We start from the raw sequence: 14627 nt of genomic DNA on the forward strand, positions 1-14627 counted from the left end.
CATCAAAGTGCTATTTCTACCACTGAACGCAACCTCTCTCATTCAACCCATGGACCAGGGTGCAATGGCAGCTTGTAAAGTTTATTATTTAAGGAGCTCATTCAGGAAACTGATTGCAGCTACTGAAGGGGGAATAGTGAGGACAGTGTCCCTTCAGTTTTGGAAGAGCTTTAACATTAAGAATGCTATTGACATCATTGTGGAGGCCTGGGGTGATGTCAGTAAGGACTGCCTGCATGCAGTTTGGCAGCAACTTCTCCCAGATTTTCTTCATGATTTTAAAGGCAGCAAACCATCACATAAGCTTCCAGCAATCAAAGAACATTGTGATGCTCTTGCAAAGCAAGTTGGTTTTGAAGAGGTGGTGACTGACCTACACCAACCTGTTGCTGCCGGGGAAATTGAAGCTAGAGATGAAGACGATGAATTCCAGGATACAGCACCATGAGAACTTTCCAGTTCTCTTTTGTCTTCTATCCTGAGGGAAGTTGAAAAGCAGCTGCAGCTCTTAGAGGACAATGGCTACAGTGCAGAATGCAGCAGGATTGCAGTTCGTGGCATAAAGTTTTATCTGGCACCCTATGAACGGCTTCTTCACGAAAGATGGTAAAGTAGCAAAAACTAGATGCTTTTTTTAAGCCGAGCCTCCAAGAAACAGTCTGAGGACAATGAACCCCAGCCATCCACGTCTGGACTAAATATTTTCTTTTGTCGTAACCTTGCACCCAGAACTGCATCTGAAAGTAATGATAATGTGAATGATGACCCTCTGCCTCTGTCTTAATACAGTACAGTAACTCAGCAAACACAGAAACCCCTTAAAGTGTTAAATCTATTGTATTATTTGATTTTAATATTTACTTAGATTGTGCTATTGTTTGTGACTTTTGCTGATATTTTTGGTGGTTCACCCCAACTATTTTTCCCATTGGCCCCATTATTTCTATTGCACGATTTTCTATAACATGAGGTTGCACGAGAATGCAACTATCATGTTATAACAGAACAGACTGTACTTTCTAATATTCTCCAAACAATCACTCCTATACACCATTGGTTTTTCCATGTTCAATCTAATCATTTTCAAATCCTTCTATCACTGTAATCTTTAACAGCCTCTTGTTTTAATCCATAATCTTTTATTCTTCCAGCTCTGGCCCATTGTGCATCTGCATACTGAAGGTCAACGATAAATATTGGAAAGATTTTAGTTTTGAATTGAAAGAAGCATAGGTTGAACCTATGTTCTGTCCATTATTTCTATGTCTATGGATAGCTTCCTGAAGATGAGGTGCAGTACTGCAATGAGAAAACTGGAGAAGAGAGTTAGTTCAACGATGCACCCTTGTTTGATCTCAATCTTCACTGAAATTGAGTCAAAGTTGGTTCCGTTAGTGTTGGTGAGGATTATGGCTGATACATCATTGTGGGAGTAGAGATAAGATGGTGATACATTTCTGAGGACACCCTAACTTGAGAAGGCTTCTGCATAAAGCTTCACAGTTGGCAAAGCCACAGTTTTTTTAACTGAAAGAAACCATGTACAGTGATTGTAAGCAAATGCAAGGAGGGGAATCAATTTGTTGACATAATGAAGATCATGTCTATTGTGTCTCTTGGTTGAGAAAACCCTGACTTTGACTCTGAAAGGTGTTCCTCAGCCTCTAGAGGAAGTAAATGATAGGAATCTTTCCAAAGATATTCCCAAGTGGAAAACAAGAGATTTCTCTTTAGTCACCATAACTAGAAGTAACCTTTCTTGAATATAGTGGCAATCACAGCAACACCGACAACCCCCAGAATATTCTCCTCTTCCCAGAGGATGGATATATCCTCCCTTTACTCCATCAACATTAACAGCACTTTTAGTCCCTCAGACTTCTGCAGTCCAGAAATCTTTCCTAAGCCCTTCGATTCTATTCTATCCTCTTGCACCATCAGAAGTCCACAGAAACTAAATCAAATTGACTGCTCTTAACTCTTCTCCCAAATTCTGTATATTGTCCAATCTGCCCTGTTAAACACTTTAGAACAATCACTTTGACAGAATTGTAAGTTATTATTGTTTGCCTTGAAGCAAAAATAGCCACACAGTCCATAAAGCTAACAAATAAAGCTTGCAGCCATAGGTGACTGATTGGAGGGAAAAGGGAGAAATGAGGGAGTGAACTGGAAACTGGAATAGCAACACAGATAATTGCACATTGATTATAAATGGGACTTGCAAATTACAGAGATTTCTGAAGCAGCCCAGTCCATCACAAATAAAACAGCCTTTCCATTGAGTCTACCTACACTTCCTGCTGCCTTAGGAAAGCTGCAACATAATCAAAGACCCCTCCCACCCCTCTCTTCCGCCGTCTCCCACCAGGCATGTACCAACAGATTTAAGAATAGTTTCTTCACTGCTTATATCAGACTTATGAACAGACTTCTCATCTATTAGAGTTGATTTTTCTCAGCACCTTCTCTCCAGCTGTAACACTATATTCAGCAATCTGTTCTGTTACCCTGATGTACTTATGTAAGGTATGATTTTTCTGGTTAACAAGAGAAACAATACTTTTCACTGTATCACAGTAAATGTGACAATAATAAATCAAATCAAATCAAATTAATGTAGCATATTGCTTACTGCACTTTTGCTGACCAAAAGTGTAATGTAAGTAATATGATACATTTTGGAATTTGTGGAAGTTGCATTCAAATTAAACTTCTTGCCTTAATGAGTTGAAAATATGAGGCTTTGCTTGCTTTTACATTAATATTTACTGGGCCATTGCACAGTAGAATTAATAAGAACAAATCCATTGTATTGCTTTACTGCTCATGTATCTTCCATCGTTTGACATCAGATAAGAATGAACTTAAACAGATTGACAGATCATATTGAGATTCTGTCACATTAATTATATTGATTTGTGACAGAAAAGGCCTGGAAAAAGTGTAACTAATACAACCGCTGGGCATGGGCTTTAATTGACTTTTGGTACTATTTAAGTTAAATACAAACCTACATTATTGATAATACTGCTCTGCACATGACCAGAACTCATTTGTTGGTAATTGTCTCCTTTGTTGGACTCCAACTTGCAAGGTCTGTTTGATTTTATCATAAAATGTAAACAAATGCTTTTATATACGGTTTGTGTAAGCTTCACCGTGTCATGAACTTTGAAAATGTTTTTCTATTCAATGAACTGTAAACTTGTTCTAAGGAACGCAATTATTTCTTTTGTCAGCTAGCTTCCGTTTTCAACAGTATGGAATTTGATTTCGATATAAATTAACTAAGTTGTTAACATTATTTGCTGACTGGCTAAAAATACTCAAATGCTTTTCATCTTCTTCAATCAATAAAACAGCAAAAGGCTAAAACATTAATATTTGAAATGCTATGTGCTGCTAATTTTTCTCCAGGAAAGAATACTGAGATCAAATACAGCAAAGTGGAGCACTTCACTTTGACTTCCAAGAGATTACTCACAACTGAGAATGGGCTCAATCTTCAGAAGTGAAGAAATGTGCTTGGTTCAACTTTTCGTTCAGGCAGAGGCAGCATACTGTTGTGTTAATGAACTGGGAGAGTTAGGACTTGTACAATTCAGAGACGTGAGTACATTTTACATTATTTAAAAAATGATAACAAACTTGCTTTATTTTGTTTACAAAGATGTGATGCAGTGCTACAAATTATATCCAAGCCCTGCAGCCTCCATAGCCTGCAACTGATGCATGCATGATGAAAATAATGCATAGCTGTCTTGGTTACTTTCCTTTCAAAAATCCAACTGCTTATCACGTATCTCCATTATTTATTTAGTGCTTCTAAGTAACTAATTACAAGAATCAATGGAAGAGCAACCTTTTTAATATCGGAGAAACTATGTTATGGAAACTATAAGAAATACATATCTTTCATACTAGTAATAGCATTTCTTCTGATTTTTCCTAAATTTATAGCTGAATCCAGGAATCATTGCTTTCCAGAGGAAATTTGTGAATGATGTCAGACGATGTGAGGAAATGGAGAGAATTCTACGTAGGTTTTACATCATAGTTGGATAAGTAAAATCTTTCTTGTGAAATTTATTTTAAGAAATTAATTCATCATCTTTATTAAAAATCTGCCAAATGCTTAAGTTTGAATACCATATCTCTTTTTTTTTTTCATTTTTCAGGCTTTTTGGAAAAAGAAATTACAAAAGCTAACATTCCAATCATTGAAAGTTCAGAAAATGATAAGGCGCCTTGCCCAAGGGATGTAATCGAATTGGAGGTATGTATCGATTTCTGCAATTACTGCTTATTCCAATTTACTGATTCTGCAGGAAGTCACATTTCTTCTTTTGTGTTTCAACATAGATTTCTTTCTAATGTACATGTAATTCATTATAAAATTATTACAGTCTATTTTAGAGTAATTGTTAAAAAAGCATATCTATATGTCATTGAATTAATACGGGATTATTCTATAAATTAAAATGTGATTTGGTATACTCTGAAGAGATCTTCTATAGTATAATGATAATTGTACTTACCAAAAAATAAATAAGATTCTAAATTTCATTTTGAATAATTTAATGTTTATCGCTTCCGATTGATGTATTTATGAGATAATGTGTATTCACTGCATAATACTAAATGAATCAGAGTTCCAGTTTTGATTATATTTTTCCAATCAATTTTTCCCCACACCTTCTTCGTTTACATTTTCTAAATCTTTTGTCTTTCAATTCTCTATGGTATCCTTTGACTTACTGTGATGCTCTGCGCTGTGACGGTTCAATGACCTCTTCCTCTCCAATCTCTGTTCACTGAGGCTGGCCAGGAATTGGCAAATTTTATTCAATTAGACGAGACCAATTAAAAGCAAAATAGGTTAGAGGTCAGGCCTCTGATCGGGAGTCAATAATGTAATCACAGTCAAAATCCATTATTCACTAAATTGCTACTTTATTTTTGTGGTTTCCACCCCCATTTCACTGGGCTCCTATTGTACCAGTTTTGTGGCATTACAATTTTGTGACATAACTATTTTTGACTAGTTCAATATTCTAGCAGTATACTAAGAATCATGAGTATTTCTGGCAAGACATAAAGGTGACAGTTCTAAAATAATATTGAACAATATGGAATAAGTTATGCTGGAATGAACTATTGCCTTTTCATCATTTATTATTGCCTCATGTGCCTGTCAGGAAGGTGGATTGCTAACATTATGGACTGTGATCTTCTGTCATCTAACAAAATTGAGCTCTTTACTGTATTTTGTCTTTGGAACTAAAGAAAGTTTTAACAGAGTTTAGAGAAATTGCTTGACATGACACTTTTTTCCAGATATTTACTTCACTATCTGGCACTACATAACAAAACAAGTAGGACACATTTTCATTTTACATCTGATCAAGAACAAGGATTACAATTGTTTTATGATTGTACAGCTTTGCTGATGTAAAACTTTAATCCTATAAGTAATTCTTCCATCAAAAATAACAAGATTGGAGTTTTAGTCACCACGTTAGGCTTCAGACATTTTCAACTATCTCTTAAAGTATTTGCCTTTCGAAAAGAAACAAATGATTTTTTTCTGATGTTATTATATTGTCTCTGATGTAAAGCTCAAAGAACAAAGAACAAGTTATGTATTTTGTTTGCCATTTCAATCAAAAATGGATATTTTCCTCCCCTTTAAAAATGATGCAGAAACATTTCAATCTATTGTCCTCTCAGCAAATCAATTTTAATGAGGTTTATCTGCCCTTCATAAATGTTCTTTGCAAAACTGCAGGGAATTGATGCAGTAAAATTTCCACATTTTCTCATTTAGGTTGCTTTTGAAAAGCTAGAAAAAGAGTTGAAAGAGATCAACACGAACCAAGAAGCTTTGAAAAATAATTGCCTGGAGCTGACAGAGCTAAAGTTTCTTCTTCAGATAACTGAAGATTTCTTTGAAGAGGTATGTCAGTTATTACCACATATGTATTGAATACATTCATGTTATTGCACCATCATGGAATGACAATTGCTTCGAATGCCATCAGGAGAAATATTAAAGAGTCCTCTATTTGAGGAAAGGATATTAATACTTAGATTACTTACAATGTGGAAACAGGCCCTTCGGCCCAACAAGTCCACACTGACCCTCCGAAGAGCAACCCACCCAGACCCATTCCCTTACATTTACCCCTTCACCTAACACTAGGGGCAATTTAGCATGGCCAATTCACCTAACCTGCGTATTTTTGGACTGTGGGAGGAAACCGGAGCAAACCCACGCAGACACGGGGAGAATGTGCAAACTCCACACAGACAGTTGCCTGAGGCGGGAATTGAACCCAGGTCTCTGCTGCTGTGAGGCAGCAGTGCTAACCACTGTGCCACCGTACCACCCATACATCCTTTTCTTTTTAATTCTTTCACAACACATGAGCGCTGCTGGTCAGGCCAACACTTATTCTGCACTAATTGCCCTTGAGAGGTGATGCAGAACTATTTTCTTGAACCAATGCTGTCCATGTCATGTAGACACACCCACAGTGCTGTTAGGAAAGGAATTCTGGGATTTTGACCCAGTGACAGTGAAGGAATGATGTTACAGCTCCAAGTCAGGATGGTATGTTATATTGAGGGAAACTTAAAGATGGTAGTGTTGCCATGCAATTATCTTTCCAGTTGGTAGAGAATTTGGAATTACAAATTTGGAAAGTGATTAAAGGAACCTTGGCAAGTTGTTACAGTGTAATTTGTAAATAGTAGGTACTGCTGCCACTGTGTATTGGAGGTGGAGGGAGTGAATGTTATATGTAGTTGATGGGTTTCCAACCAAGAGGGTTGTTTGACCTGGATGATGTTGAGCTTCTTGTTTGTTGTTGAAGCTGCTTTCATCCAGAAAAGTATGCCACCTACTCCTGACATATGCTTTGTAGATGATGGACAGGCCTTCGAGAGTCAAAAAGTGAGTTACTCACTTCGGAATTTCCGTCCTCTGACCTGCCTTGTAGTCACGGTATTTGTACAACTAATCCAATTCAGTTTTGGTAAATGGTAACTACCAGGATATTGATAGTGAGGAATTCATTAAATTAATATCACTGAAAGCAAATGGACAATTGTTGGATACAGTCTTATTGAATGTTCGTTAGCTGGCATTTATGTGGCACAGAGCTTACTGTATTGTGACCAGTCCATGAGCAATAGTCCTCAATTTATTATCATTCCAGATAAAATACTCCAAATTGTCAAACCCATCTAACCCACTGGATGAACTGCCCCTCCTTTTTTATTTACCTGCTCCCTTGTTAATATCAACTGGGTTAACTAAAAAATATCTCTTCCCTTGCAAATACTTGTCTTCCATACCTCAATGAATTTATGATCTAAAACAAGCCACTTTTAACGTCTTCTTTGAGTCAATGGGTGAGAAGAAATAATAGCACAGTACACATACACACAGAGTAGAAACAAGAAATGAATCCAAAAAAAGCCCCTAAAAAAGTATAAAAGTGAAAAATATGGCAATCAGTCTCCATCTTTTGTGAAGACTACATGATGGAATGTAAAGAGCTGAGTAGTCAAATTCAAGACTCTCAGTTTAATGGGTTAGCTGAAATTCTTTTGTCCTGTTTCCGTTTGAACTGACATGCTGACTGTCTGCTAGGATTTGGAGTGATAGCATCCTTTGCCTGTAACATAAGCATAACCAGCAGATAGTGCTTTGATCATGACTTTCACAGCACACAAGCCATTGAACCTAGGCTCATGAACACGGGTGCCTAGCCCATCCGCACACATGAGCACCTCCAGACCAGGTTTATACCTTTGTTTTAACTCCTGTCCTTAAAAGGAATATGCTTTTCGCCCAGACAGCTGCTTTTATTTTAAAAACATGTTCACAGTCTATGATACTCATAGGAGATTACAGTTCAATTTGGAGTGCTTTTATCCCACTGAAGCTTCCTGACACCTTTAGGTGTGAAATGTCAGGGTTTATCTCCAAAGAAAAGTCACAAAATTTACATCCATAGACATTATTGACTGGATCTCCTTTTTTTTTGAAAAAACACAAGATGCGATTAAAATTTCAATATGTCCAAAGTTATAATCCACGGTCATGATACTTGTCCCTCATCAGTCTAAGCCTGAATATTGTCCAGATCTTACTGCATATGGAAATGGATTGCTTTAGAACCCAAGGAGTGGTCAAAGCTGCTAAATATTGTACAATCATCAGCAACCATCTGCACTTCTGACCTTGTGATGGAAGCAATGAGGCAGATGGAGATGGTTGAGCCCAAGAAGTACCAAGTGAATAAGTGCTACTTGCACTATCAATGATCACTTTTTGATGGTCAGAGGTAAACTGATGGGGCAGTAATTGTCTTGATTGAATTAGTACTGCTTTTTGTTAACAGGACATATGATCAATTTTCCACATTGCCAGGCAAATGCCAGCTTAACAGCTGAGCAGGAAAAGCTTAAGTATGAGGTACAGATGGTTCTACAGCACATGCTATTATCACATACTGTCACTGGAATTTTATTAAGACCAATAGCCTTTGTAACCATATCACATGGTGTAAATCAAATTGGCTGTTGACTGACGTATGTAATGCTGGGGACATCAAGCAGAGGCTGAGATGGATCATCCACTCAACAATTTTGGCTGAAGGTGATTGCAAGTGATTCAGCCTTGTCTTTTACACGGATGTGCTGGGCTCTTCCAACATTGAGAATGGGGATGTGTGTGGAACCTCACATTAGTTGTTTAATTTCAGACCCAGATTTATAGGTTATATCCACAATTCAGCCACAGTTTGCATGGTAATCACTTTCACTTGGCACTGCAGGTCTGGGAAGGTTATTCATTCTTTTTCAGCACTGACTCAATCTGTTTGCTGACCTCAGCTTCCATCTGTGATCATGCCTTTTTGCTCTCTTCCAGTCATTTGATGTCAACGTAAAGCCCCTGCACTCTCTAATCACACAGGCAAGATCCATGTATTAATTCATTATGAGGCAATCCCATTGTCACAATTGAGATTGTACCAATAGCCTTTGTAACCATATCACATGGTGTGAATCAAATTGGCAGTTGACTGGCATATTCCTTATGATGGTTAGCAATATTTTATTCTTACAAAACTGGATGAGAAGTCCCACCCACCTGGGACTGACAGCCAATCACAGACTGGAATCTCTAGAACTCTATAGCACCGTTGGGATGACTATGCTTGCTGACTGGAGATCACTGGCTGGAGCCCAGATTTGCTGGAGCTTCTGGCTTCGATGGTCACAGGGAGAAGGAATCCAGAACTTAATTTCTGATCGGATAGGAAGGAGGCAGATAGCTCTCTAGTGCTAACGAAACCACCTTTCCTACCACTTTTCCCACTACTTTTTAGGGGAGAAAACTCTGCCCAGAATTCTAAAAGAATCTGAACAGAGTCAAAATTATTTTAACCTCTTATCACTTAATTTCAACTACCAACCAACCAATTTCAACTGCAATGATGGGCAATGCCAGGGAAAACTTGTGTGAAAACAGGTTAGTTATCAATTCAAACACACCTAACAGTTCTGACGTGCCCTTGCTCAGCTTCCCTGATTGCAAGCTTAGCAGTTAGGAGCAGAAACTCTTGTCATTTCAGGATCTTACAATTCCATCAAATTGATCAAGACTGTAGGAGTGGAGAGCATAATAAGTGAAAGTTGCAGGAAAACACATTTGTCAAAAAAGTCTCCATAGGGCCAGACAGATCAATTTAACTGGAAATATTTGTTAACACTGTTCAAGAACCATTTGTATGAAACATACAACAGATTGGCTCTATAGGTGACAGCAACAAATAATTCTTTTTTCCAGACAGAAAGACAACTGATGAATATATTGCTTTCATCCTGCACAAAATAGGAATCATTTATGTATGTTAGGTTATCCAATTATGATGTGAATGGAGGCAAACTAGAAGTTGACACAAGCCCTCAAATTCCATTGTGAAGATTAATGGTGACCAGTTGACCTGCAGTTTACTTGGTTCACAGATTAAAGTCACAATATAAAGATTTTATTCAAGGTGCCAATCAAATTATAAATAGTTAAAGCATTAATATATGTCCAAATATACAAACATCAGCCCATCAGTTCGTTCTATAAACAATAAATTCTATGATGCACTGATCATGACAGATTAGCAGCTATTTATTTTCCACTATTGCAACCTTATAACATCTGTGCAGTATGACAATTCACTTTGCTTTTGAAATTAAATTAATGTGGTCAATATCACATGTATTATACTGTATCAGAAAGTTCACCAAATACTTTCAGGCAAGATTATAATGCAAGTACTTGGATAATGTAGGAAATACATTCTGAAGAGGATATTTTAACACTTAGTTACCTGATTCCATCTTTGTTCTTAAAGTACTATCTCACCAATTTCTTGCTTATCCAGTTGCTTTCATAATTATTTCTTTGTGAATAAATCTATTCAGGTTAGGCTGAATGATTTTGCTCCACCAGCGTGATATTTCTTGCTTTCTGCCTTGTGCCTTACATCATAATTGATTAATGAAGTCCTAACACATGTATTAAGGTACAGACGAAGCTCTAAGCTATCTTTAGTAACCCTCTTTCTGCTGGAAGACAGGCCAAACTGCCCATAGTTTCACAAATTCTGTTTGATGGTAGGTTGATGTAGTAGCTAATATCAAATGTTATCACCACGTGTTTATTTATAGTATTTTACAGGTTGCATCTAAAATTCTGTGGCCCATTTGTTACATTCCTGCTGCAATTTTAATGGAGTGCATAGGAAGAATGAAAAATAGATAAGGAATCAGGTACAATGGGGCCTTGGAACATGGAGTCAGCAGCATCCAGAAGGGAGAGGCCAGGGCAGTGACTCCGAGCATCAGAAATGTTATGCCGTTGATCTTTTAGTCAGAGGTCTCCACTGAGCACCTCACAATCACTTTCATGTTCAGATGGAAAGCTAGGTTTTTGGCTTTTGCTACTAGAAGCTTGTTGTTTGTATTTTATCAATTTGTTCTCATAAGGAGAAATGAATTAGACTCTATTATAATGGTTTTGTAAATTAGAATTCTTTATTTGGGCTGCTGTGTATTTACATAATTGAAAAACTAATTTCACATTATAAAAACACAAGCTTTAGCTGGCAATAATTGAAAAAATGAAAGCACTTCCAACATCTAGGTTTTAATGTGTTTTGGGTTTTGTTTTCTCCAGGCAGAATCCCAGTTGTCAGGTTCTGAACTCCCATCTGAAGAGTCTGTCGCTGTAACAGGATGTTCAAGGAGGCTCAGTAGTACAAGTGGAGGAGGACGTCTGAAACTGGGGTAAATCCTGCATTTCACATGCATTTACAAATAGGCTGTATTAAGAGAGAAAGTACCAAAACATGCCCTGAAATACAGCAGCCAGAAACAGCTCAAAATGTGAAGGTACACAGCACATTACACAATTTATATTTCTTTCTTCCCCAGTGAGTAGTGATTGTGACAGAACTCCTTCATCGTGTTTCAGATAATCAGAATCTTTATGATTATGAAATTATCGCTAACACTTTTACAAATTAAATGTAGCTACTGTAAACTCTTTTGGTAGTGCTGTCAGCTTAAGGGAGAGGGTCTGAAATCTATACCCAATTGTACTGTATGATTTTCTGTTTCTTTTCAACTCCAAACTCTGAGCATGAAAATATTTGTGACTAAATACCAGTTACTTGGGCTAGCAGTTTTTTCACCTAGCTGTTCATGAGATGATAATTTTATTTCAAACATATACTTTATTCTTAAAATTATCTTTATATACATACATGATCACTAGAGCAGTTCAGTTCTGTACAGTTTTTGCATATTGGGAACAGACAAACATTGGAGTTTGACTCATCCAACAGTTCCAACAAACCCAAAGGCATTTCTCACCTGTGCAACATATTATTTACATGTATTGAGGCACCAGGAGGGTCTGATAACTGAACAGGCCCCCATTGTACTTCAGCAGAAAGACCTTAGATGGTGCTCTTTCTCCACTGTGTCTTAGTGGCAGCTGCCCCAAGCTTTAGTGCACCCCTCAATGTGTAGTCCTGCAACACTCAGTCAAGGTCAACTCCTCGCTCTGGAAGGCCAGCTGGTGTCAGGCAGACCAAAGAGCATCTTTCAGTGAGTTGATGATCCTCCAGGTGCAGTCAATGTTTATCTCAATATACATCCTGGGAACAGACCATGTAGCACACAGTCCACGAACAGCAGATGTTGGTGACAAGTCTTCAGTGTCAACCATGTTGTCTCAGCTGGTAGTATGTGCAGAATAAGCAACTATTACTTCCTATTGCTCGTATTCAGAGCATAGCTTAGATTTTGTGGTCAGCGGTGAAGTAAGGTTACTCTCAATGACCTCAAAGAAATCTGCACTGAGAGAACTCCTGTTCCTCGTGATGAGAATTCCAACTATCTGAACATGAGAGCAGACGTTACCAGTCCTATCATCAAGCTACAGTGATATCATCAAGTTGTGAGACTAGCTAATTACTGTATGATCAGCATTCCCTCTAATTTTCTTTTTGGTTGCATGGGCCTCTGAGGTCCCTGTGCAGCAGTGACTTTGGGAACTCAACACCGCAACTGGTGTGCCAATGCAAATGGCTGTGTATGGAATCATTGTGTATGGCCCCAATAGATGGTTCTGTTGGACAAGTCAGGCCCCACAGAGAAATCTGGGTTAATCAATCACATGTTTTAACATGGTGGTCATTCACTGAAAATATGAGGTTGCAGATTTTATTGAACAATGTAACAAGCTTGGTGTACAAAAGGAAAAAGATAAGACAAAATAAACCAAGCTGTCTACATGTAGAACACAGTTTAAAAGATCTTAAAATGCACATTAAACAATGTCTTACCTATTCATCAACACCACCTCTTTACAGTTTCACATCTAGAGAAAGTTCACTTCTCTCTCAAGTCTTTAAGTTCAAGTCAATGAATTCTTTCTAAATCTTTCCTTGTGAACTGTGAAGTCTTCTTACCAGAAAAGTGAGAGCTTAACTCTCTTCAGCTTCTAATAACCTGCATATTTCTAACCAAGCACATGTAAAAGCTACCTTTCTGCTTAGGTAACCTCATCCCTGAACTGTTCTATACTGTCTTCTAGGTTAAAAACTATATTGTGTTTCTCATCCCAGTCATGGTCCCTTCCAAATTGCTCAATAACTTCTCATCTCTCGTTTTATGGCCCTTAATTAAATGACAATCAAGCTAATTGGCCTCAATGGTTACACTCCTGACCATAAATCCAGCAGATAACAGAAAGCTTCCATTGACACTCCAGGGGTACCTACTCTCTTACACATACACAATTAGGTCATTATTGCAGAAGACTGACTGACCCCTAGTTGTTTTTTAAAAGCCTTTATACAATTAGCTAACATCCAATGTAATTATTCAGAAAGCCAACTTTAAAAGAATGAATTAATAGCTATACATATATAAATCAGACCTGTGCCTGATTTAAACCTTTCATCATATTACCTCCAAGAATTTTCATGGCTATCCAAACTTGTATATATATTAAAGATCAAATCATACAAGTGTAAGTGGAAGCTGAAGTATTGTGAAAAAAGTTTTTTTAAAAACATATAAAGAGTCAAGTAATGGATCATTACAGAGAATATTAACAGCACTACATGTATTTCTGGGGGATGGATCAGTTGTGCAGCGACAATTATTATTTAGTTTGACACTAAAATTTCAGTTACATCTCGTTGAACAAGATCTGGCTTTTTGATGAAGTTTCAAATAGCACCAGGAAAGTGGAAAAGGGTAAGTTCTCACCAGACTAGTTAATGTTGTTGATAGTCAGCCCTGTGTGGGGGCGTGTGAGGGTTACAGGAGTCAGCAGCAGAGTCTATAGTGTTAGCCTACATCTACATCCTGACGTTCTAGTCAGATTCAGAGCGGTACCCAGAAAATTCTGAGCTGATGATTCAAAGCTTAATCACGAGATTAGCTAACATTGTCTTTGAGATCTGCACTGATTAACTGTTTATCTTAATTGTGAAGGTCCTTTTTATTGGTCATTTTTATTGATTTGACTTCAAAAGGAATAGAATGCACTACTCATTCCAGGAGTTCAGGTTCTTTAGCATTTTCTTATCTTGCTGTTATATTGTACAGACCACTAGCTGGTAGGCCACTTTAAAATAATTCAATCCCACAAAACATTTTACATCACACAAAGTTGTTGGAAAAACTGTTAAATTGTTTCTTTCTGCTTCTGAAACTCTAAGTTAGGTATAAGGATGTAGATAGATCTGCCTTTTTTGGTGCTGCCATTTTCAAATTACTGCTAAATAATCTGTAGCGATAACTATAATCAATTCCAACCTAAGTCATTCAGTCTGTTGCAATAATGTCTGGAGTGATCGGAAATATACAGTCTAAATTCCATACCAATTTCAGCTTATACCTTGAAGGTAAAGAGCGTATTGCTCACCCTGTTCTTGTTATCCAAGGTAATTGACACAAATTATCATGTTTCCCTTTAAAATTATCCAATGAGTTTGGTTAACAGTTGCATTAAGGGTAAATAGCCCAGTGTAGAT

At 37.4% G+C, this 14627-nt stretch overlaps 1 protein-coding gene across 2 annotated transcripts in view; it reads left to right on the plus strand.

The window, feature by feature from the left end:
• The first annotated feature begins 3072 nt into the window (after positions 1-3072).
• The window catches only part of LOC122549954 (V-type proton ATPase 116 kDa subunit a 1-like), a 140626-nt gene continuing 129071 nt past the window's right edge, over positions 3073-14627 (plus strand). For both annotated transcript variants that reach the window (XM_043690237.2, XM_043690238.2), the window contains exons 1-6: positions 3073-3097; positions 3421-3612; positions 3964-4042; positions 4182-4279; positions 5831-5959; positions 11252-11361. In XM_043690237.2, coding sequence (XP_043546172.2) covers positions 3496-3612; positions 3964-4042; positions 4182-4279; positions 5831-5959; positions 11252-11361 — 533 coding nt within the window. In that variant the 5' untranslated portion in view covers positions 3073-3097; positions 3421-3495. The remainder of the gene's footprint in view (positions 3098-3420; positions 3613-3963; positions 4043-4181; positions 4280-5830; positions 5960-11251; positions 11362-14627) is intronic.

This window comes from Chiloscyllium plagiosum, unplaced genomic scaffold (genome assembly GCF_037043375.1).
Source record: "Chiloscyllium plagiosum isolate Xiang-an unplaced genomic scaffold, Cpla_swu_hap1 HiC_scaffold_5, whole genome shotgun sequence".
NCBI classification, from domain to species: Eukaryota; Metazoa; Chordata; class Chondrichthyes; order Orectolobiformes; family Hemiscylliidae; genus Chiloscyllium; species Chiloscyllium plagiosum.